The 24,464-nt window shown below is 38.0% G+C and overlaps 1 protein-coding gene across 1 annotated transcript in view; it reads left to right on the top strand.

Annotated features, from left to right (window-relative positions):
* Positions 1-24,464, top strand: part of Kat6a (lysine acetyltransferase 6A) — a 78,556-nt gene that overhangs the window by 1,440 nt on the left and 52,652 nt on the right. The window contains exon 2 of the mRNA XM_041673933.1: positions 1,066-1,980. Within this exon, the coding sequence (XP_041529867.1) occupies positions 1,381-1,980 (600 nt within the window). The 5' untranslated portion in view covers positions 1,066-1,380. The remainder of the gene's footprint in view (positions 1-1,065; positions 1,981-24,464) is intronic.

Genomic DNA, 24,464 nt, shown 5'->3' with positions numbered 1-24,464 from the left:
TATTAAGAATACTTGCTGGAGGACCTTCCCCCAACACCCCCTTAGCTGTATTTAGATTGTACATGCTCTCCAGAATAAGAGAAGTTCAAAGTTAAACTTGGTTTTGGAGGGAAAAGTTTAGAATTCACATTATTTTAGTCATTAAGAAATGTGTATTTGCCGGATTCTTGACCCAGAAAAGTAGTCTGTTTGTTTTTGTTTTCCTGACTGTTCACTCTGAGATAGTAATTCCCAGTTCATGTCTTTATCAGGTTCACTTCTCTATAAACACACAGACAGGCAATATTTATTTTCCATATTATACATTTCATGTGTAGTGTTTGCATCTGATTCCAGGGATTCCAGGCCTTATTTTAGTTTATCTGTACATTGTTTATAAATAAGCATGTTGTCAGTTGTTACTCCCTTCAGTATACAGGTGTTAGTAAAAGTTTGAAGAAAGTTGGATTATTTTAAAATTCTTTAAGCACTTTCACACCAAGATATTTTCACTGTTTTTGTTTATGTTAATAACCTTATTGTGATACGTGAAGCATGCTGCCTTTTTTTAGTATATGGACTAGCCAAATTGTCCTCAGTGCTTTTCTGCATATCTTTTTTTTTCTGCATATCTTATTGGCTATTTTTTTCTTCACTGGAATTTTGAAAGATGATTCACTCTTGCTTTCATTGCAGGATTCTTTCTACTAACTCAGACACTTGTTGAAGTACTGAATAGTTTGTTGGGGAAAATTATGGTGGAAGAGTTGCACCCATAGACTGGTGAGCACAGATTGCGGAGGACAAGCTAGCACTCCTCTGGTTAGTTATAGCTTAAGGTCACTCCTGGAACATCTCGTTTTATTTCCTCATTTTACCTTAACTACTCATATCTTTTTTTTTTCTTTTGTGTTTATTCTAGTGGTTTCCAGTGCTTGTTTTGGAATTTTGATAGTATGATATTTAAATTCCAAAGGGTGCTTGATAAACACGTTGCTTTAAGAAAAGCCTAGGATGTTTCAGTTGGTGACTTATTTCTAGAGTGGGCCTTGATGGAAAACTGACATTATTTTAATTGCTTTTCAGGCTTAAGATGCTCATTTTCTGCTTGGAGCTGTGAATGAGATGTTCGGAGTCCGAGAGTATGAGTGGAGTACAGACCAGTGTGTGGTGCTATTGAGGAGTTCGAAGATACTTCAGAAACAACACGTTGTTTTGATTTTTAAGGTAAAATTAGGTTGCAGTTCTGTTTTGTGAAAGGAGGGAAGACTCAGGCCGGAAATCTTGTATGCTATGGTTTACTGGTCCCCACCCTCCGAGAATCTTGTTTCCCACTGTGTAAGACTCACTCAGCATCAGGATAAAGGGTAGCAACTCTATGGATATACGGAATCCCTCACCATGGTAAAACTCGCTAACCCCTTGTACACGGAGTGGATTTTGGAGGCCATCAAAAAAGTAAAGAAGCAGAAACAGCGGCCTTCAGAAGAAAGGATTTGCAATGCCGTGTCTTCATCCCATGGCTTGGATCGTAAAACTGTTCTAGAGCAGTTGGAGTTGAGTGTTAAAGATGGGACAATTTTAAAAGTCTCAAACAAAGGTCTCAATTCCTATAAAGATCCTGATAATCCTGGGCGAATAGCACTTCCTAAACCTCGAAACCATGGAAAATTGGATAATAAACAAAGTGTGGATTGGAATAAGTTACTCAAACGGGCATTTGAGGGCTTGGCAGAGTCTGGAGGCTCAACTTTGAAAAGTATTGAACGCTTTTTGAAAAGCCAGAAGGATGTGTCTGCTGCCTGTGGAGGCAGTGCTGCCTCAGGCTTTCACCAGCAGTTAAGATTGGCCATCAAGCGAGCCGTTGGCCATGGCAGACTCCTTAAAGATGGACCTCTCTACCGACTCAACACTAAGGCAGCCAGTGCTGATGGGAAAGAGGGCTGTGAGTCGCTCTCTTGTTTACCTCCAGTGTCACTGCTTCCACATGAGAAAGATAAGGTAAGAAACATTGGCATCGGTGTTGATGGTGCAGTTTAGAATAGGATTCACGGTCACATTTCTAGGGTCAAGACTTGGGGAGCTTTTGTGAGTTCTCACTGTGAAAGCTTAGTAGATGCTAATTGTTGTAGTACTTTAAAGTCTTTGAAGTCTAAGACTCAGAGTATAGAATGTTGACTTAATTATAAGAACTAACTTAGCTTAGCATGAAAACTTTTGATTGAAGGTTCTTCTAGTACCTTACAGCTGCAACTTGATAAAATTAGAAATACCGGAGACTTGGCTTTGAAATGAGTGGTTCACTCCAAGGAATTTTTCCTTTCTTTTTTCATTTTGTTTGAGGCTGTCTTAGACAGGAATGAGACAGATTCTTAAGATCCATAGTAAGGGGCTAGCAAATCAGTCACTCTCAACTCTGTTTTGTATAGCTTCCTATCATATGTTACATTTTGTTTTGTTTTGTTTTTTTGAGAAAGTGGGTCTTGCTGTAAAGCCCAGGCTGGCCTCAAACCTTGTCTCTGCCTTCCAAGAAGTGCTAAAATTACAGGTGTGTGCCACCACACCCAGTGTGGCTTTAATATATGATGAAATCCTAAATGTCATTTGTAACAGCTATAGTTATATATGACAGGAATACAGTATTCTGTATTATAAAAAGTTCGGGAGTGTTTTGTACATACACACGTACCTTCCTCTGTTGTGTGCTATTCTGTCATCTTATGCACTTGAAGGTATATCTTAATAGTAGTACAGTTTGGCCCTAATGGAGAATATTTGGGTACAGGAAGAATTTTGTCTGTGACTATTCCTTTACATTGATAGTGTCTTATGTCAGTATAAGGCACTCTGCATTATTTGTAGAGTGAACTGTTAATGTGTTGTACACCTTAGTGTATATAGCATGCAAGCTATTTCTGGGGGAAGGCTTTTATTGTTTAATTTTTGAAATGGTAATATAATTACAACATTTCTCCCTTTCCTTTACTCCCCCAAACCTCCTTCCAATATATGACCTCTTTTTTACTAATGGTTATTACATACATATACGTACATACATATTTTTCACATATACACTGCATATGTACATACATACATATATTCCTAATTATAACCTGTTCAGTCTTTACATGTTACTTGTATGTATATTTTCATGACTGTTTGGCACTGGACAACCAATTGGTGTGATTTTTTTTCCTGGGGAAAGCCACATCTCTGATTCCTAGTTTTCCTCAGTTGCCTGTAGTTCTTTGTGTAGGTTTGAGACCTTGTGGGCTTTTCTGTCTAGTTTGGCATGCTCATTGGTGTCATCCTTGTTCAGTTTTGTAGATGTACTCATTGGGACTGGAGTCCACAACTACCCTTTGATTGGCTGTGGCTTTCTGGAGTAGTCTATGGTTGTTGCAAAGAGAAGTTTTCTTGATGAGGGGTGAAGACTACACTTACCTGTAGTATAAGGATGTTAATACATTTGTTGTTAGGGATTTAGTAAATTAGTGATTGTAGTTTCTTCTCCAGTAACCATGACTTCACTAGTATTCAGTGGTTAGCCAGGTTTCCAGTACCAGGCATGGCCTCCCTCTTGTTGAGTCCAGTTAGAGAACTGTTGTTGGTTACTGTCAAGATGTGAGGGTCACTATTGCACCCTTAACGTCATGCCGTGTTGGTCCTTGATGTGGTTCATAGGCATCGTAGCTGGCTGGGTAAGGTTGTTGGCGACTTCTGGTAATATGAAAGCTAGGCCTCAGAGAAGGGAATTCAGGTCAATTCCAGTTCAGGGGTCTGAAGGGCTGGTGTCTTCAGCAATAGAGACTTATTTTCTACTTCTAGAAGGCGACAGCAGTGGATTACAGGGTCTCTTGGACGGCCCTGACCAGCAACTCAAAAGAGGCTTTTCATGTCTAGTATTGGGTTTTTATTTGGAGATCTTTGGCTTTTTGAGGGGGCACCATCAGTCCAGAAAAGTTCATTAAAACTGTGTGTTTATGCACATTTATACACAGAATTACATGTATTACAATTTTTGTTTTTTTGTATGTAAGCAGTTAATAGTATGATTCGTTACCCACCTCTCTCCTCCTGTATTCTCCTTCCTCCACTGTTCCTAGAGAGCCTATCTGCTTTCCAGTTTCCCCAGGGGATCACTTGTGTCCTGCTATTTCTCTTTACCTCCTCCCACTTCTGCATTTTCCGTAAGAACCCCCCCCCCCCCCACACCACCACCACATTGTACATTCATTGTGTGTGTGCCCAGAGAGGCCAGGACGTCTGATCCTTAGAATTGGAGTAAGATGGTTGTGGGCTGCATGAAGTGGGTGCTGTGAACTGAATTTGGCCGTGGAAGAGTAACAAGCGCCCCAATCTCTGAGCCATTCTCCATTGTAGTTATCAGCATCCCATTAAATAACAAATTTTTGTTTAAGTAACAATCAGCATTTTTCTTTTGTTTTCTTCTGAGGGAAGATGTTGACATCGTCTTTCTAGGTAGCCCAAATTGGGCTCAATTTTGTAGAAATCCTCCTGCCTTATCTCCTAGTACTGAAATTAGAGGCATGTACTGCTATGTTTGGCAGTGGTATATTTTACTGGTGATTTATTTTTTATAATATTATTTTATTTTTTGCAGTTATAATTGTACCAATTCCCTTTCTCTTTCTTCCCTCAAACCCCTCCCATGCACCTCCTTAGTCTCTCAAATTTATAACCTTTCCTTTAGTTGTTGCATGTAGTTACACATATACATATAAATATATATATATTTTTCTAAATACAACCTTCTCAGTCTATGTGATGTTACTGTATGTGTATGATCTCAGGCTTGGTACTGGAGAACCAGCTATGGGACTCTTCCCTGTAGAAGACCCATTCACTCTCTGGCATTTTTCTGTTGCCTGCAGTTCTTTGTTTAGACTTGGGGCACTTCAAGCTTCCCTCTTCTGTGTTAGCATGTCCATTGGTATTTTAGTAGTTCAGGTCTTGTTTAGGCAGCCTTGTTAATGAAACTTCATGGGTGTAGACTCTCTGACATTTCTCGGAGATAGAATCTCACAGCAGAATTCCTGTTCCCTTGGTTCTTAAAAATCTTTTCTTCTACTCTTCTGAAATGATCCCTCAGCTTTGTGTTGTACAAATATTGGTTGGGACTGGCTTTTACCAACTGCGTTTTGATCAATTGTGTGTTTTTTGTAATGGTTTCTATTGCAAAGAAAGTTTCTTTGATGAGGAGTGAGAACTACACTTAACCTGTGGGTATGAGGATACGAATTTGGACTATAGTTAGAGATTATGCTGATTTAGTAAAGTGATAATTGTAAATTTCCCTCCAAGATCCACGACTTCACTAACCTTGGGTAGTTGGCTAGGTTTCCAGTACCAGGCATTATTTCCCTCTTGTTGAGCAGGTCTTAAATCCAACGGGGGTGGGGGGGTGGGGAGGGCTGAAGAGATGGCTCAGTGGTTAAGAGCACTGGCCGTTCTTCCAGAGGACCTGGGTTCAATTCCCAGCACCCACATGGCAGCTTACAACTGTCGGTAACTCCAGTTCCAGGGGATCTTATATGACACCTTTGCACCAATGCACATAAAATAAATTAAAAATAAATCCAACTAGAGGAACTATTAGTTACTGACAAGGTGTGTATGCCATGACTGCATCCTTAGGTTATTGTGCCATGCTGGCCATTGTGGGTCACAGATGTTATAGTGGACAGGACTGTTGGTTGCGTCCCTTCCTTAGAAGTTTGCCCGATGCCTTCTAGTAAGGTGAAGGCTAGCCCTTAGGAAGGAGGCTACAGTTCAGGTACAGCACAGGGCCTCTGGGTCCAGTGTCTGAATTGTGTGGTTTCTTCAGCAAGTAGGACTTATCTTCCTCCCCTTGGGGGCAACCAAGGATAACAGCAATGAGTTAGATATTTTGGGAGTCTCTTGGACAGCCCTGACCACCAACTCAAATCTCATGTCTGATGTTAGAGTTTTTGTCTATAGCTTATGGTGGTATTGTCAGCCCAGATTGGAGGATTTCATTTAAACTATATATGCATATGTGTACGCATACTTAGATGCTATTATATGTAATTTTAACTAGATAGATAATAATATGCTTACAACTTTTTCGGACAGTCCTTACTATGATTTCACCCCTTCCCTCTTTCCTCTGTATTTACTTCCCTCCCTCGTTAATTAGGGTCTTCCCATCGCTGTTTTCTCCATCAGGTGACTTGCACCCTACTGTTCCCATCCTTATTCTTCTTCCGTGTCCCATGGTCCCTCTGCATTCACTCCAGGTTACTTACTTAGGTCTGAAGACTTAGAACTAGGAACCACAAATAGAACATGTGACATTTGTCTTCCTAGGTCTCAGTTAACGCCCTCAATAGGATCTTTTCTACTTTTATTCATTTACCGAGAGTCCAATACAGTACATTTTAATTTAAAAAGATTTATTTTATTATTTATTTGTGTGCTTGTGTGTGTGCATGTACTCTAGAAGACCCTTGCTTGAACTCTCTCCCTTCTCTCTACTTTTGTCTGTCTGTGTGCATGCAGGAGTCTCATAGGAACTATAAGAATGAGCTGTCACTGAGCTACATATAACATTTTAATTTTAAAAGACCAGGCTTACATAAAGTGTCAGTTGTGTATGTTCTTTAAAAAGCAGCCAGTTGATAATACAGTACAGGACAAATACAGATTCTAGGATTCTGGGACTTGACTTTTGGAAAGAACCCTGAGGACCCTCGTACAGTGTTTTGCAGCTGAACTGAAGGCTTTTCGTAAGGCCTTGCATTAAGGACATTTCATTTAGTAGAAACCTACTGGTTTGCTTTGATTAGAAATATCTGTTCATTGCTACATAGCTCTAATGTGTAGTGCTACTAACTGAAATTAATATATTTGGAAGTAGATGTTTAGGAAGATTGTGTTTCTTTTGGGTAGAATTCCATGTGCACTGACTGATCAGTAGAGTGTACTTTGCATTTTGAGCTGTTCTCAGCTGCTTTTATGATATCTATGAAATTAGAATTGATGAGATTTGTTCTATATTTTTAAATGATTTTCATTTCATACGCTATTTTCAATAGTGTATTTCCTGAATGACTTTCCCCAAAGATGTGAAGAGCCCGCTTTCAGAATTATAAAACAGTGAACTCAAAGGTGAGAAATGATTCCTCCTCTGAATGGATTATAAATCTCCTCCTTTCACTGTATTTTAACTACTTTCCTTTCTCTCTTACAAACTATCAAGTCAGTTTCTGTACAGAATGGGTTGGCTTGCTGTTATGGAACCTCTGTATTCTAAATACAGACATATACACATCCCCAGAGTGTATCTGACAGTGATGGAGAAAGGAAGGTGTGGCCAGAAGTGATCCCACCTTTAGTTGTCAGTTAATTCAGATAGGTATTGAGCACCTGCTGTAGGCCGCACTTCTGGAATGCTACGTGTCTGTTGATTTGGTTAGCTGTGGGGTACTATAATATATATAGTTTAGGTTCCATGTTACTGGTCTTTTAATTTATTTTTTGTCTTATGTTGTGTGGGTGTTTTGCCTGCATGTATTTTTGTGTGCTGTGTGAATGCAGTTCCCACAGAGGCCAGAAGAGGGTGTTAGATCTCCTGGAATTGGGATTACAGATGGTTTGTAGTATAGATTCTAGGAGTCTTGTGGAAGAGCAGCCTGCATTCTTGACCACTGCACCATCTTTCCAGCCTTGGTGTGGCTAGTTTTTTTTTTATGATGATAGTCCAAATAATTAAAATGTTTTTCTGTAGAGTATTTTTGAGCATAATTTACTATAACATTTTGTTGGAAAAGGGAGAGTTTTAATTAAGCTTGAGTGTATTACTCAGCTAAGTAAGTCACCTGGATCAGAAAGATTAAGTGATAGATCTCCTGCTTCCTACAATTTCTTGTTTCTCAATACAATGATTAACTAGGGTAGCCCAGATTATCTAATTTTATTGCCATTTGTGTTCTGAATTTTCAGAGTTAGGTCTTTGACTGTGGTTTTGATTTTTTTTTGATTTTATTTCTGTGTGTGTGTGTGTGTGTGTGTCACGCATGAACATATGTAGAGAGTTGCTCACAGGGGCTAGAGATGTCAGATTTCACTGTGAGCAGCCCTGTGTGGTTGCCAGGAATTGAACCCAGACCTTCTAGAAGAACAGGAAGTACTCTAAACTGCTGAGCCATCTCTCCAGCTTAGGTTTTTATGGTAAAGATACTGACTAAAACAGCTATGCTAATAAACAAACAAAATGGGATATGTTTTAAAGTTACTGAGAATGAAGAGTCACAACGTTTTAGTGGTTTGGAAACAGCCTTTATATAGTAAAATTGTTTAATATTTTATCTAGTTATAATAGTGATGATAGTAAGAATAATTTGTAATTGGTAACTAGCCTATTGTGATACTTTATTAAGAATGCAATGAATACTTGTCCTATTTAGTAGAGCTATTGTTTGTTTTAAAAAAAGAAAACAAAAAATACTTGTAAATGCAAAAAATAGTGCAAAAGAGATGAGGGTGTGGTGACATAGATGATAAAGATTTTGCAAGACTGGATTTGACTCATTGGTAGAGCACTTAACTAGTATATACAAGGCCCTGTGTTGGATTCCCCAGAACTGCCCAAAATAGTAATTTTTGTCATATTACCAAATTGAAACTGGATTCGTTTCAATTTTTAAAAATAATGTGGTATTTATACATGTGGTATAATTTTGTGTCATACATTCTCTCTCTCTCTCTCTATATATATATATGCATATATATGTATATATATATATAGTCGTGACTGTTAACAAGTCAGGGATAGATCAGTTGTAAAGACACTTAGGGATTGGCCTTTTCTGTAGATGTACTCATTTTTTTTTTTTTTTTGATTTTTCGAGACAGGGTTTCTCCATAGCTTTTGGTTCCTGTCCTGGAACTAGCTCTTGTAGACCAGGCTGGCCTCGAACTCAGAGAGATCCGCCTGCCTCTGCCTCCCGAGTGCTGGGATTAAAGGCGTGCGCCACCACCGCCCGGCTAGATGTACTCATTTTATTTATATATTTGTGTGTCTGTCTGTCTGGGGGGCATATGTATCACAGCACATGTGTGGAGGCTCTTGAGACCCAGGTTAGCTTGGGTTACATAGCAAGAGCCTATCTCAAAAAAAAAAAAAAAGTATCATCTTTAGCACTGTTTTTTTATTGTTAAATACCCAGGACAGGCTTGAAAAATTTGTAATATTGCTAATAAACCATACAGGGAAAGCAGCAGACAGCAAATTGGGGAGTGGAAAAAAATGTTTGTGTAAGAGTTTACTGTCTGTAAAAGAAGACAGCTCATGCCTGTGCCTTTCCTTGTTATGCATAGTGGGTAGATTCTGTATATATAGGATATTATAGGGCCTAGATGGGGGCAGTTGTCCTAGAGAGTTGTTGGTTTGCAATTCTTTTAATTTAGTAGAGTATAGATTCTGGATTTTCTTAGTCTTTGACTACAGTGAAGCATATAACTCCAGAGTGTTCTATAATTTATAATAAACAGAACTCAGAATATAATATATTGCTGCTTTGAGTGTGGTGCTGTATATTAGTATTTCCAAGTCTATTATTTAGGGACCCTTTAAGTATCTGATTAATGGTGTTTACATTATCTTTCAACGTTTTCTTGTTTACTCTTTTTTTTTCTTTTATTTTCTTGAGACAAGATCTCACTGTGGCTCAGGATGGCTTTGAACTTTTGATAATCCTCAAGGCTTAGCCTCTTGAGAGCTAGAATTACCTAGATGAGAATCTTTGTTTTTGTTTTCTTTGGGGGGGGGTTGGTTGTTTTTTTTTTTTTTTTTTTTTCGGTAATTTTGAGACAAGTCTCTCAATGTAGCCCTGACTGTTCTGGAACTTACTTTGTAGACCAGGCTGCCTCCCAAGTACTGGGGTCAAAGACTTGTACCACCACATCCATCAAAATCCCTGTTTTTTCCAAAGCAGTAGGTCTTGACATTAATTGTCTTTAGAAAAACCTGAGGAACTTTAAAAAATAATCAGGAAAACAAGTTAGACCCCAGCAGAGGTGGCAGAGCCCAGGTTTTAGTGGGAGTGTCTTGGTGTGTATCTAGGATGCTGTGGAAGAAAAGTACCAAGTACCAAGATAATGCTTAGAGCCAGTATCTGGAGTAGGAACTGCTTAAGGGTTGCAGGGGATAAAAGAAGTAAGTTTAATTTAGTAACTGAAATTTAGATAAGTGAGATAACTACACTCCCTGAAAATGTTTGGAAGCAGGACTGTGTACTTCTGGATACCTAAATTCTTTATTTCTGACTACCGTTTTCCTAATTGTCCCCTTTCTTTTTATTTCTACTATACTCGCTGTTTAAGTCACCATGATTCTGATTGGAGGGTACTGTATTTTGCGTGTGTGTGTGTGTGTGTGTGTGTGTGTGAGCGTGTGTGTGAGTGAGCAGTAAGGCCAAGTTCAAGTTGTAGGAGTAGTTTGGTTCTCTGCTTGTGCTATGTAGTTCCCAGGTTGTCATACTTGGCTGCAAGTACTCGTTGAGCCATCTCCTGGCCTTTAAATGCTGTTCTCCTAATTTCAGGTTTATGAATCGTCCTCTATTAATTAGTCCCTGTAATCTTGCATCCTTATCTTAAAAAGTTAAAGCAAACATTTTCCTTTCCTGCTCTTCTACAGGACTGATTGATTCATCCAACCATGTGGTAGGGTTCTACTCATTGATTTGTAGCCCAGGATTTTTCTCTATGTAATCTGTTTGAATTACAGTAATTCAGTATTTCCTTCAGACTCGGCTTTTTCATCCTAACACATACTCCCATATTCTCTCTTATAGATAGAATTGAATCTGTTCATCTATGTAAGCTCATTCCCCTGGAACCAGAGTTATAGACTATTATGAGTCACCATGTTGGTGCTTGAAATCAATCTCTGGTGATCTGGAAGAATGCCAGTGCTCTTAACTGCTAAGCCATTTACTTCTCCAGCCCCCTGCCTTGTTACTTTTATCTTTAAGCTTCTTCTAAAAAAATCTACATGTTTATTTCAGATCTGCTGCAGTCTGGCTTTTACCCCTACAATATTCGTATAAATTCTTCTTCTTTTTTCTTCTTCCTGTTTTAGACATGGGGTCTTGTTGTATAGGCTAGGCTAACTTTGGTCTTGATTCTGTCTCTTAAGTACTGGGTTTATAGGTGAGTGGTGCCACACCTGGCTTTAAATTGTTCTTGTTTGAAGTTTTCAGGTTTATTTTACTTGACCTCCAAGCAGCCTCTTGTACTGTACTTACTGACTGTTCTTTTCTCCCTCTGTCTCTGGGATAATTCTTTCTTAAGCATTTTTCTTCCCTCCTCCTGTCGTTTTGGTAATGACTAAAGAAAGTTTCCTGGCATTTTATCTTGTGCATGTATCTTACTTGTTATTATCCTTATGGTCTGTCTATCACTTCCACTTTCCTGAGCTATCTGTGGACCTCTCTGAACTGATGATGAATTTCCTATCTTAATTCCAGACCTCTCTTCTGGATTCTGGGCTTGTATAACTCACTGGGTAGCTTTTATCTGTGTTATTTCTCACTGGCAGTGATCCTGATAGGATTTGTTAATTTTGATGTGCTCTCCTAATTTGTTACTGTAGTAAGAGCCATTTCTGTTGACTAACTCTTAAAATGGGAACTTCCATTCTATTTTTCACACCTCATTTGTTGCCTTTAGAGTTCTAAGCCGTTCCCACTCTTCTCATACCTTTGAATAGCTCTATTAATTAACCTCATCTCCATTCTAGCCTACTGTTCTTCAACAATTTTCTTATGCCTGACCTTAGTTTCCTCATTGGTTTTCTTGCCTTTAATATCATCTTCTTTTTCCAGTCAACACAGTTGCCCAGAATGACTTCATCTGAAGAGATTAAGAACATGGGCTTAAATTTCAGGCCATTTGGGTTAGCATTCCACACTGGTACTACTTGCTTTATGACTTTTAATGTTTTGTACCACATATTTTTTTATAAAATGGAGATTAACAGGGTGTTTATTTCATAAAGAAGCTATAAGGATTTGTGTTAACATACGTCAGTGTTATGTGACTTTGTGTAGTGATAGAAGTACTGTGGCGCTATCCAGAATTAGCTAATGAGTTCTTAAAACATGGCTACTTGAGGAACTGGATTAATTTTATCTGTCTGTAATTCAGTTGAAATAGCCACACAAATAATTACTGTTCTTGACAGTACAGAGCATGTAAAATCCTAGGAATAGTAAAAAGGTGCTCTGTTTGCTAGTATTATCACATTTTAAAATTAAATTGACTCCTCTGCTTAAACACTTTCCGTGCCATAACATATATGACTTGTGACCCTACCTCTTGAGCTGCTCTGTGTCCTACTGTCATTTTATCCATGTCTGTGCTGGGAACAGAACCCGAGTCCTCTGGAAGATCAGTCGACCCATGCTTTGAACTTTTAAAGGAGCTTTTCTATAGGGACCTATGCTTTATTTGATCATGCTTAGGGAACTTCCAAACCAATTAGGATATAGTTACTTATTTTTACAAAAGCATGCGGGGTGGGAGGAGGATTTGTTTTATTGGAAAACTGATTCAACAGGGGGGGAACACAGCAGTGAGGCAAATGTGAACACTTTGTTCTCATTAGATAAGAATAGACCAAGTTTTTAAATAATCCACTCTAATTTAGAACACAAGAAAAGGTATCATTTAAATAAAAGGCAGCAGGCATTTCCACCAAACTGTCTTTTTGGTAGCTCCACGCCTTTGTCACTCTTTGCTGTCATCTTGGGCTTCCTGTGGTCCTACCTTGCATTGTAAGAGAGACAGCACAAGGGTGAGAGGATTGGGCTGTGTAACAAATTAATTACATGCACAGATAAAACTGCCAAAGAACACTTTTTTTTTTTAAAGGTAAGAGGTAACAAATGCTGGTAGATAAAGAGAATTTTAGTGTATTGTTGGTAGAAATGTAAAATAGGATAGTCATTATGGAAAATAATATAGAGGCACCTCAAAAAATTAAAAGTATAATTGTCACATGACCCAATAATCTTTTTTCTGGACATATGACCAAAATAAATGAAGATACTCGCTTCTAAAGATATTGGTGTATATCTTCATTAAAGCATAACACTTGATAGCCAACACAGTGAAATAATGTATGTGTCTATTGATGGGTCAGTGGGTAAACTAAAATATACTTGCTTTCATTATTCTACCTTAAAAAATCATGCCATGGCCACAATATGTATATTACATTAAGTAACAAGGCCAGGCAGTAAATAAAATATGTGTGTATGTGTGCGTGCATGTGTGCATGCTCATGGATGATCTGAAAAACAGCAATGGAAGGAATTGAATACCCAGATAGAGATAGTACAGTGTTTGTGCTGCAGTGCTGTGGAAATGAAATGTAAGCCAAAGATGAAAATCACAGTTAGTATAATACACAGGTCTGAGGATCTGACATAATTAGGAGGACTGCAGCTAATAGTGACATCTATTGACGCCTGTGTGTTTTCTTGAGAAGGTGTACATTTAAGGTACTGGTTGCCACAGCAGATAGAAAGGAAGTCAAGAAATGGTGGGTGTACAATTTGCTTCTGTCATTTTATATTCTTACATACATAACACATGGTTATATATCAAAATAATCATTTTTGTATGTATATATGTCAAAATATATGGTATAGCTTAAATCAATGTAATAAAAATAGAGAAAAACCTTAAGTGTTAGGACATTTAGCACAGATAAGTAAAGACAGATTAAATAATAAATCCATTTTATTGCCAAGCAAAAGAAATGTTTTATATGGTTGGTTTGTGGTCACCATTGAGTCAGGTATCATATGAAAACAAATAAATGACAGTATATTGGCTAATGTGCTAGGCAAGAGCCTGCTATAAATTTCTTGTTAAATCTGTGCTTTGGGGTGTTGGGAACTTTTTATATGTAATTTTTCAGTAGAAACTTTCTTTTATTCTCTTTGCATGCTACGTAATTCATTGACTTTGTCATTTGTTGTAGATTAAAATCAGTTGTAAAATTTTTATGTTTGTTTTGTTTGAGACAAGGTTTAACCTCTAATTGTGTAGCTAAAGGGACCTCAATGCTTAATCTGTATCCCAGGTGTTGGAATTAGAGCTGTGTGCCACAATGAATTCTCAGTTCTTAACTTTCAAAGAAGACTGATACAAATAGTTTGTGTCTGCTGCCATCAGCCAAGTAGAACAAACCTAGAGAAGGAAAAGAGAGGTGACATCTTTTCCCATGGAAGTGGTGCTGTCATTTTTGTTAAGTGTTTCAGATTATAAAGAATTTTCCTTTCTTTTATTTATACTCAACTCAGTACTTTCCAGCCATATGACACTACCTCTAGAAAGACTTACAAAGCCCATGAAAATGACAAGCATTGAAAAAAATCTTGAGTGTTCTTTTTGCATTTGTTACATGTCTGTTAAACCATTTATGGAATTGCAGCTGCTGTTTATCCTTGTCTACAACTCGGTTAAGATGTTCAGAAAATGTTTTTCACACTGTCATTGCCAGGTTTAAATTTCAAATGATATAAATTAAGTTGGTGGGATAAATTGCTTGCTGCACAAGCATGGGACCTGAGTGCAGACTCCAAGCACAATGTTTTAAAAAACCAGACTCCATTTTGTAACATTTTGTAAATTCCAGCTTTGGGGATGGAGCTCATTGGCTAGCCTGCCCTGTTAAATCTAGGTTCAGTGAAAGACTGTCTCAAAAATAAATACATCAAAATGTAGAAAGCAACTGTGGAAGACACCCAATAGTGGCTTCTGGTATCCATATACACATATACACCCATATCTACATAAACATATACATACATACTATACACAGATGCACATTCATACCCATATGTACATGAACACAAACATACATATAACATATATGCAAAACAAAACAAAATTATCCTGAACTGCAGAAAGGAGGGGTCAGAGTCATTAGTAGATGGTGAAGAAAGGGTGACCAAGCTACTGGGGGAGCTCGGGCAGTCCTGCTGTGCAGGTAAAATCTCCACAGGGGTCATCTCAAGGAAACCGTCTTGCTGCTTATACTTTACTAGGTAGATTTCTGTCGGATGTAAATGCCTTTTTCATTTTCAGTGCCTGCAGTTTCTCAAAATAACAAAATTACAAACTCAAAATAGGCCAAAGAAATCTATTTTGGGGTGGCACATTCTGGCCTCCTACAGTCATATTTTTGGGTGGTATATCCTGAGCCCCAGCAGACTCTGCTGCATTAGTGAAGGGGAAGGTGACATTGAGTATCGATGAGCAAAACACCAAGTCATTACTCCATCAGGTTAGTCAAGCCTCCCCTATCTCCTCATTTCCTTGGTTCAGGCCTTCATCTTTTCTTTTTTGGGTTACATAATTATCTCTCAAAATAGGTTCTTCTCATTCAGTAAGTTGTGAAAAAAACCACACATAGGACTATTGTGAGTACAGGGAATCGAGCCTTCAGAAAAGACCTTTGTCCTAAGAGAGCTTCCATTATCTTGCTGACTCCTATGTTTTTATCTCAGTGTGCTCTCTGAAGTATTTTATCCTCCACTTGTAGTACTTAAGTACAGTACCTTGGCCTTTTGGTATACTGTAGTTACAAGCAGGCGCCACACTCTATTAACTTCTTCCTCGCTCTTTTGGATCTCCCACCCCAGTACAAATGTAAACATCCACTATAGTCAGTTGTCATTTGTTGAAATAAGGAGCGGCGGGCTGCATCCCCGGCACCGGCTGCCCCCACGGCTAGCTTTACCCGAAATAATTACACGGAAACTGTATTCTTTTAAACACCGCTTGGCCCATTTCTATCTAGCCTCTTCTAGGCTAGCTCTCGCACCTGGACTAGCCCATTTCTAATAATCTGCTGTAGCCCACGAGCTGGCTTACCAGGAATGATCTTAACCTGCCTCTGTCTGGAGTGTGAGAATCATGGCGACTCCTAGACTCAGCTTCTTTCTCCCAGCCTTCCATTCTGTTTTCTCCGCCCACTTATGTTTTAACCTATGAGGGCCAAGCAGTTTCTTTATTGCTTAACCAATGAAATCAACAGATTGATATATGACACTTCCCCATCAGTCATTTCTGTATTACAGGTTCTATGTATGGAGATTCAGTAGCTGCAGATTAAAATAAGAACTGCACTAAATGTGTAGACTTCTTGTCTTTCCTTTAAACAATACAGTATAGCTATTTTACATAGTGTTTGCATTGCATTAGGTACTACAGGTAATTTAGAGATGATTTAAAATGTATTTGGGAGGATGTACATAGGTTATGTGAATGCTGTGTCATAGTATATGAGACTTTTGAGCCTCTCTTAGATTTTGGTATTTTTAGAGGTGGGGACTGGAGACAATTTCTTGTGGATATTAAGGGACTGCTTCACTTCATTTATCCTCATTCACTTAGCATCTTAGTGAGGTATTTTTATTTTTGTATTTATGTGCATTTTTAATGCTCTGGGTGATACAGGTCTTGTGATTTGCAAAATGTAAAGTTCTTTCTAATACTCACAGGGAGAAACTCTGCTAAACCCTGTCTTACACACACTTCTTAGTGCTTCCATAATAGACGGACACTGTGTTACAGTGATCTTCATAACAGGCCTTCATAACTGAGTATATCATTTATTCACTTATGTCATAGGTTATGTTAAGACCTAGAAAGCTATGTTAACTTATTTTTTAAAACGTGTATGTAACAGGAGGGGCTGCTTGTTGGGGTTTCTGTCTTGCCTGGTTCCCACAGTCATTAGGTCCCAAAGAATCACACAGAAGGTCTACATAATATTATAAACTGATTGGCCCATTAGCTCAGGCTTCTTATTAGTTCTTGTAGCTTATATTAACCCATTATTCTTATGTATGTTGGCCACATGGCTCAGTACTTCTTTCAGTGGGGTAGGTCACATCCTTCTTTGGTGGTCTGGGCAGGACTGCGGAAAGAGCTTCCTTCTTCCCAGAGTACTCCTGTTCTTATTGCCCCACCTCTACTTCCTGTCTGGTTTTCCCGCCTATACTTCCTGCCTGGCTACCAGCCAATCAGCGTTTATTTAAAATACAATTGACAGAATATAGAATTGTACCATACCATGTGTATTTACTATTTAATCTTATATATTTGAGTATTTTGTCTACATGTATGTATGTGTCCCTTGGGTGTACCTGGTGCCCTCGGAAGTCAGAGTCATAGGTGGTTGTAAGCCACCATGCGGAGTAATGAGAATTGAACCTAGTCTTCTGTAAAAGCAGCAAATGCTTTAAACTGTTGAGTCAACTCTCCAGTTCCAGTACATGCATTTCTCAAGGACTTTTCTGTGTGGGTTCTGGGTCTTGATTGATTGGTTTGATTATTTATTTTGTGCATGTGTGTCTATGTGTGTAGGTGCACAAGAGTGTGTGGGTGTGTGTAGAAGGCAGAGTCTAAGTACGTTCTCGTGTCAGGCCTCTAGGGCCATCTAATTTTTTTTTTTTTTTTTTTTTTTTTTTTTTTTTTTTTTAGTATTTTCATTGGCTTGAAACTTACCAAGACTAGCTGGTCCCCAACCCTAGGCATTTGCCTGTCTTTGCTTCTATAACAATGAGATGAGATTGCAAATGTACTTATACCATGCTTGACATTCTTAAAGTGTTTTTTTCCTTAAATAATAGTGATTAATAGTAGTACAAATCATGATAGTAATATTTTGTTTGGGCAAAAATAATTTCAGAGATGTATCCATAGGCATAGACCTAAGCCACTAATTTTGGCAAACCCAGTACTACCCCACCCTCAAAGATGAAAGGAAGCACCAGGTCAGCAGATGTAAGTCTACTCACACTCTGGTTCTTTGGAGGAGTTGTACATACAGAGAAAAGTTTGGAGCTGGTAAAAGACTTGTGTTGGAGGTAGCCAGGCAGAAAAGTCTTGGACTTCCTTAAAGCCTTGAGGGTAAGCCAAGATTTCTGAATGTGTGCCAAAATTAGTAACTAATTGTACCCTTGGGTACAAACATCGTTCCCCCCCCCCCCATAGAAAACTAGTATTTTGATAGCTCACTCAGCAAGTACTTAGACTAAATGATCTTCTGACCTATTAATTGTTTATTAAGTGTTTGGATTGGTGTTGAAGGATATTCCCAGATAAGTTTGTATACTCCTTCTAGTTATCTTTCTTTTCTTTTTTTAAAAAATTATTTATTTATTATGTATACACTATTCTGTCTGTGTGCATGCCTGCAGGCCAGAAGAGGGCACCAGACCCCATTACAGATGGTTGTGAGCCACCATGTGGTTGCTGGGAATTGAACTCAGGACTTTTGGAAGAGCAGGCAATGCTCTTAACCTCTGAGCCATCTCTCCAGCCCTAATTATTTTTCATAAAGATTGGAAAGGTAGTGTTTTGAGTTTTTTGTTTGTTTGTTTTTTGGAAAGATAGTGTTTTAATATTTGTGTTGAAGTCTCATGAAAAGCAGAGTTGGATTTTTAAGTTTATTTTCACTTAATAGACTTCAGAATTTTTGGAAATTGAAAATCATAAGCAAGTCACATTGTAGAACTTTGTCCTCTATTTTTAGGTTTTAGTTTGGAAGTTGTAAGACAATAACTTTAAAGATAAGGTTGTCACTCCAGAATTGTTTTTGTTGCTGCTGTTAGACAAATAAATTCTTTTTCTGTAATGAGATACTGCATACATGGAATTTCAATTTAACTGATTATGGAATGTAGTTAATTCAAATCTTTTGATTTGACAAAGGATGCTAATGTTTGTAGCAAAACAGAAAACACCAAGTAGGATATTAAAAAACACACAGGTCCACATGTTTTAGTCATCTGAAGCTTTTCTCTTTGCCCATAAGTTACTTCCTTCATGAGACACTATTGGAAAGCACTTTCCATCCGGAGTACAGTTACTCTGAAATGTTCTAAAATATCAGTGCTAAAAATGATACTGATAATTTTATTCTTATATAAAGTAATAGCCAGTTCTTACTATGTCTCAATTCTTATATCTCATTTCTTACTTTATTTCATTTAAATCAAATAGATCTTACTACTCTTAACCTTTTTTTTTTCAGTTTTGTGGGTAAATATTTACAGTGCTTTCATTGATGTATTTTTAGTAATTGATAACTAAACCAGGCAGCTTTATATTAGAGACCCTGGAGTAATAATTCAGTAGCTAACAGCGCTTGTTCTTTTGCAGAGAACTAGGGTTTGTTTCCCAGGACCCAGATGACGGCTTACAACCACCCATGACTCTAGTTACAGGGGATCAAATGCCTTTTTCTGACCTCTTCAGGTACCAGGAATGCATAAGTTGCATATCCATACATATAGGCAAAACATTTATACACATAAAATAAAAAAAAACCATTTTAAAAATGAATGATGAAATGTGATCTGAGACACTTGGTTTAAAAGCTAACCTTGCACAGGGTGCTGTGCATTCAGAGTTTTGTATACTGTAGTTTCTGTTCAAAGCCACTTGCAAGCTAAAACTTTATAGATACCATGTGTTCATTTTTTATATTTCTTTATTCAAAGAATAAGAAGACTGAAAATTGCAGTCTTAAGATATCTTTCTTTGGTGTAGAGTTGTGCCAATATAATTGTAATTAGCCACTTAATTTTATTTTTCTGCCTGCTTGCCTACCTGTCTTATCTATCTTAATTATCTATCCATTCATCCCCCCACCCCCCACCCACCAATCCATCCATTCAAGACCGGGTTTCTCTGTGTAGCCCTGACTGTCCTGAAACTCACTCTATATATCAAACTGTCCTCGAACCCAGAGATTTGCCTGCCTGTGCCTTCTGAGTACTGGGATTAAAGGTGTGTGATACCACCACCCGATTACACTTAGTTTTAAATTAATTAAAAACAACTTAATGACAGTACCACTAACCCACATTGGCTAGTGACTACTCTCTTAGATAGCTCAGACACAGATTGTTTTCTTTCCTCTAGAAGTTCTTAGAACAGTCTAGACAGTGATAGAGAGACTGTTAGCAGGTGGAGCATTTCTCTTATGTATGTGGTGTGTGTTCATGTATGTATGTGTGTTCCTGTGGAAGCTGGAATTTGACATCAGGAATCTTCTTAAATCACTTTCTACCCTGTCCATTGAGGCAGCTTGTTGCAGTCAAATCCAGAGCTTGCTAATATGCTAGTCTGGCTAGCCAGCTTGCTTTAAGGATTCTGTTTTTGCTATAATTACTAGCCAGCCTCCATGCTCACCCTGTCTTTACATGAGTCATAGAAATCCATACTCCACTTTTTTAACACTTGAATGGCAAGCACCTTAACATTGATTCACACTTCTAGCCCTAGGTTTCAGGAGTTTTGGAATTAAAAATGTTGGTTTCAGATTATCCTAATGAGATCGTTGTGATTTGGTGTCTGTGCAGCAAGTTTGTGTGTTTATACTCTCACCTTATCTTTTATTCATCATATTAGGCTGTAGTATTTGGGTCTATGTAGAATAGAATTTACAAATGCATATTCTATGTAAAGAATTCTAAATACATTGTTTCTTGTCATGAAACAAGATAATGAGAGATTGACTTAATGGAATTTAAATTGATTGGCATTATGATGTTAACAATTGAAATTGTAATGAACCTACTTGATTTGGGAAAATTTTTATTGTTTCAGGCTAACTCAACTTTAATTCTCCATCTCTCGATGCTTTGGATTGAAAGTGTTTAGAGCCTGAACTCAGTCCACATGCTTGGAAAGTACCCACTCTAGACTGGCCACTGGCTTTCACTATTCCAATTCTTTGTGATTGCTCTTTCTAATTACCCATTATGGCTACCTTTGACTAGATTTATGGATGACTTGGGAGTAGGGAACCCTGATGTATATTCAGAATACTCAGAGACCTGAAGAATAATCATACCAAATATACCATTTTGCAGATTAACAGCCTTGACATCTCTGTAGTTGGAGAATTAGGATTAGAGAATTTATTTTCTGTCAGGGTATCTACCACCGTTAGCTATTGATTTATTGATATGAAAGAGGACCCAAATTAATCTGGGTTGAGGCTACTATGAACATAAGAACTGTGCTGTTGTAAAATAAAAGTTACTTATAAATAAATCCTTATCTCAACACTATCTCCTGTTTGTTTTTCATGGTCTTTTCTTGGGGGTATTTATGTATTTTTTTTTTAAACAAATTACTTACTTTGGGATCTGGAGAAAGGACTCCACAGTTAACAGTACTGGCTGCTCTTTCAGAAGACCTGGGTTTGATTCCTAGCACCTACATTACAACTCTCAGTTATCCATAACGTCAGTTCTAGGAAATTCAGTGTCATCTTGTACCATTATCTACACACAGTAGATGTGCAAGAGGTGCACATATATGCAGGAAAAACACTCACATCCATTAAAAATGATTTATTTTATTAATTATGTGTGTGTGTGTATGTGTGCGTCTGAGTGTGGGTTAGTGTATGTGAGTGCAATGCTCATGAAGCCAGAGAGGACATTAGATCCCTTGGAGCTGGAGTTTACAGGTACTTGTGAGCCGCCCCTGGGTACCAAATTGTCCTCTGGAAAAGCAGTACATAGTCCTTAAGTGCTGAGCCATCTCTCCTGCCCCAGATGTTGTAGTAGTTTTAGAAATGACAGCATTATGATCTTGAAGTGTTTGGGGGTTTTAGACTAGACTAAATTGACTAGCTCAAAAAAGGGGTGAGGTAATAATTGAGTTGGTAGAGGGCTTTCCGAGAAGGCCCAAAACTTGGGTTTGCTACCATGTAAGCTGAGTATGATGGTACATTCCTGTAATTTCAGTACTGAGGAGGTGAAAGGCAGAGGATCAGAAGTCCAAGGGCACCCTTGGCTACACAGTGACTTTGGGGAGATGCATGAGACCCTTTCTCAATAAAATAAAATTAAATTAACTGGTTTCTTAAAATACTGCAAGTGTGACTTTGTATTGTGTTTGGGGATAGCTAAGACATATGGTGGTAGAGTGTTCATTTATAGAAACTAATAAAACTCAGTGAGCTCCAAATTCAGAGCTCTTAATTTTATAGCCTAGATTACAGTTTTGCTTTCAATATAACTATTATGCGCACACACATTTGTACATAGGCTACAGATGCGCAGCAGAGTGCTAAAACAGGAGTCTTTCTTAGGTAGAGACAAGACTATGTTACTAAATATCTGGGCTGTTTATTAAAAATCAGTGTTGGTTCCCCAGTGAAAAATTGAAAGTGGTGGATGTACATTAGGTATTTTTATAATTGTTATTTGATAGAATACTCTTCTCAGAAACATTACTGATTTATTTCTGTGGCATGTGCTTTAGATGGGCTGGCAGATCAGGTCAGATTTTTTTTTTTTTGCAGAAATTATTCTCTATCAGGCTAGAACCCTCATCTCTTTCTCCCAAGGACTGAGAACAGTTTTAGTAGGGACTCTTTATTTGGGAGGCAAGACTTTAATTATGGGTTGTTTTTTTCCCCCAGTGACAGTTCCCTTTTCTGCAATTGTGCCTTCAATGGAGCCATGCATCTGTGTACACATAGACTTGCAGAATTGGAGTCTGTGCAGCATGTTATCTTTATAGACATCTTTGTGCCATACCAATGTGCACATAGGGGTTCCTGGAAGATAACTTTTCTATTCTTGCTCCTCCTTTCAACTTTTAGATCTGGTGATTTTACATAGATAAACTTCTGGTTAGAAAAACAGCAGAAGAAATTTAACATCTGCCAAAATATTGTCAGTGTGAAACCAAGCTGGCTGCTTCAGCCTCCTTCCCTGATCTCTGTAGGTGTACAGCCTCATTTGTCAGGCTTTCCTTACTGAGCATTACATCACTGTGCACTCCATCTTTACAGCACCCTGGCTTTTCTTTTGAAAGCCACTGTCATCACGTTTTAACTTGTTAACCCCTTAAGGCTTTGTGTTGTGCATGAAGAAGGAAGAACATATTTAAGTCTGAAAGAAGAATCTTAATTTGATACTATGTTGACATACAGTATGCTTGTGTGTGTGGAAAAGATAAGGTACTGATAATTAACTCAAATTGTTTTGAAAAATTTTTTTTTGGAAGAAAGCTATTTTCTTAAAGAATTTTGAAGACAGCTTAGGAAACTACTGATGTTTAAAATGCAAATATTTACTGTGGTTGAATTCATAAGAACCAAAATTTGAAAATAACTTTTATTTATTGATGTTTCTCATCTAGACTATAGATAAATGAACTGTTGTCTGTTCTTATTAGAGAATGTTACTAACAACAAAAAGGAACAAACTGTGATATACAGCAGTTACCATGAGTAAATGTCAGATGTGCTGTGCTGTGGGAAAGGGGCCAAAGGCTACTATGTAATTCTGTTTATATATAGAAGTGCTTTGATTTCTGTTGTATTTCTGGAAGTAGTGAGTGTAAGTCCTCTACCATGGAGCCACACCCCAGTCCAGAAGTAAGAACTGTAACTGCTGGTTCGCATCAGGCATAGCCTTATGCAGAGCTGAAACTGCTTCATTTGTTCAAACTGCATTAAGGAAGACAGTTGTGATTCTTATTTTCAAGATTGCTAATAAAGTTGAGTATCCAGAATATTAGACCACCAGTGATTTTTTAAAGAAAAAGCAAAACCAAAGGTTGTTGGGTTTGTTTTGTTTTGCTTTTTAAAGAAAAACAAAACCCCAACTTGTTATTCTTTCCTGAAGCTTAATGACAAGGTTAAACTCTTAGTCTTTAAAAAGCTTTATAATTGATGGAGCTAGAGATGACTCAGTGGTTAAGAACATTTGCTGCTCTTGCAGAGGACTTGGATTTTGTTCTCAGTACTGTCATGGCAGCTCATAACCTTCTGTAACTCCAGTTGGAGAAGCACACATGTGGTGCACTTGCATACACAGAGGCAAAACACTCACATACATAATAATACATATTTGAAGCTTCGTAGTTCTTTAGAAAATAACATGAGATTCTCCCCACGACCCAGTACCAGTCCTTGTGTTTGCAGTAGTTTGGGACAGCCGTATCTTGAATAGGTTCAGTGGGGCACCTTGAATTGTTCCTTAAAATGGTCCATGCTATGCTATCACACACTTAGTGTGTCTGCACTATTCTTTCAGTTGCAGTATATGAGCTAAGAACAGGGAGTTGGCTTTATTACAGCTTTGTTTCTCAGAATCCTTATAAGTACAATGGCTTAATGGTGTGTGGTGGAGGTAACATTAAAGATGAGACTAGTATGATATGAGTTCATTAAGTTTATAGTCTGCTAAGATGGCCATATCCAAATCCCATAGACGAGGTGGCTCAAACAGCTGATATTTGTTTTACCATGGTTCTGCATGCTAGAAATTCAAATGAGGGCCCGATGAAGTTTGTTTCTGTTGAGACTTCTTGCCTTGCAGATTGATGTCTTCTTGCTATGACTTCTCATGGCATTTTTCTAAGCTTATATTCTTGTAGTGTTT

Source organism: Microtus oregoni, unplaced genomic scaffold, assembly GCF_018167655.1.
Source record: "Microtus oregoni isolate MIOR12 unplaced genomic scaffold, Mior012 000024F_ref0000369, whole genome shotgun sequence".
NCBI classification, from domain to species: Eukaryota; Metazoa; Chordata; class Mammalia; order Rodentia; family Cricetidae; genus Microtus; species Microtus oregoni.
This window is presented reverse-complemented; position numbering and strand designations above follow the sequence as displayed.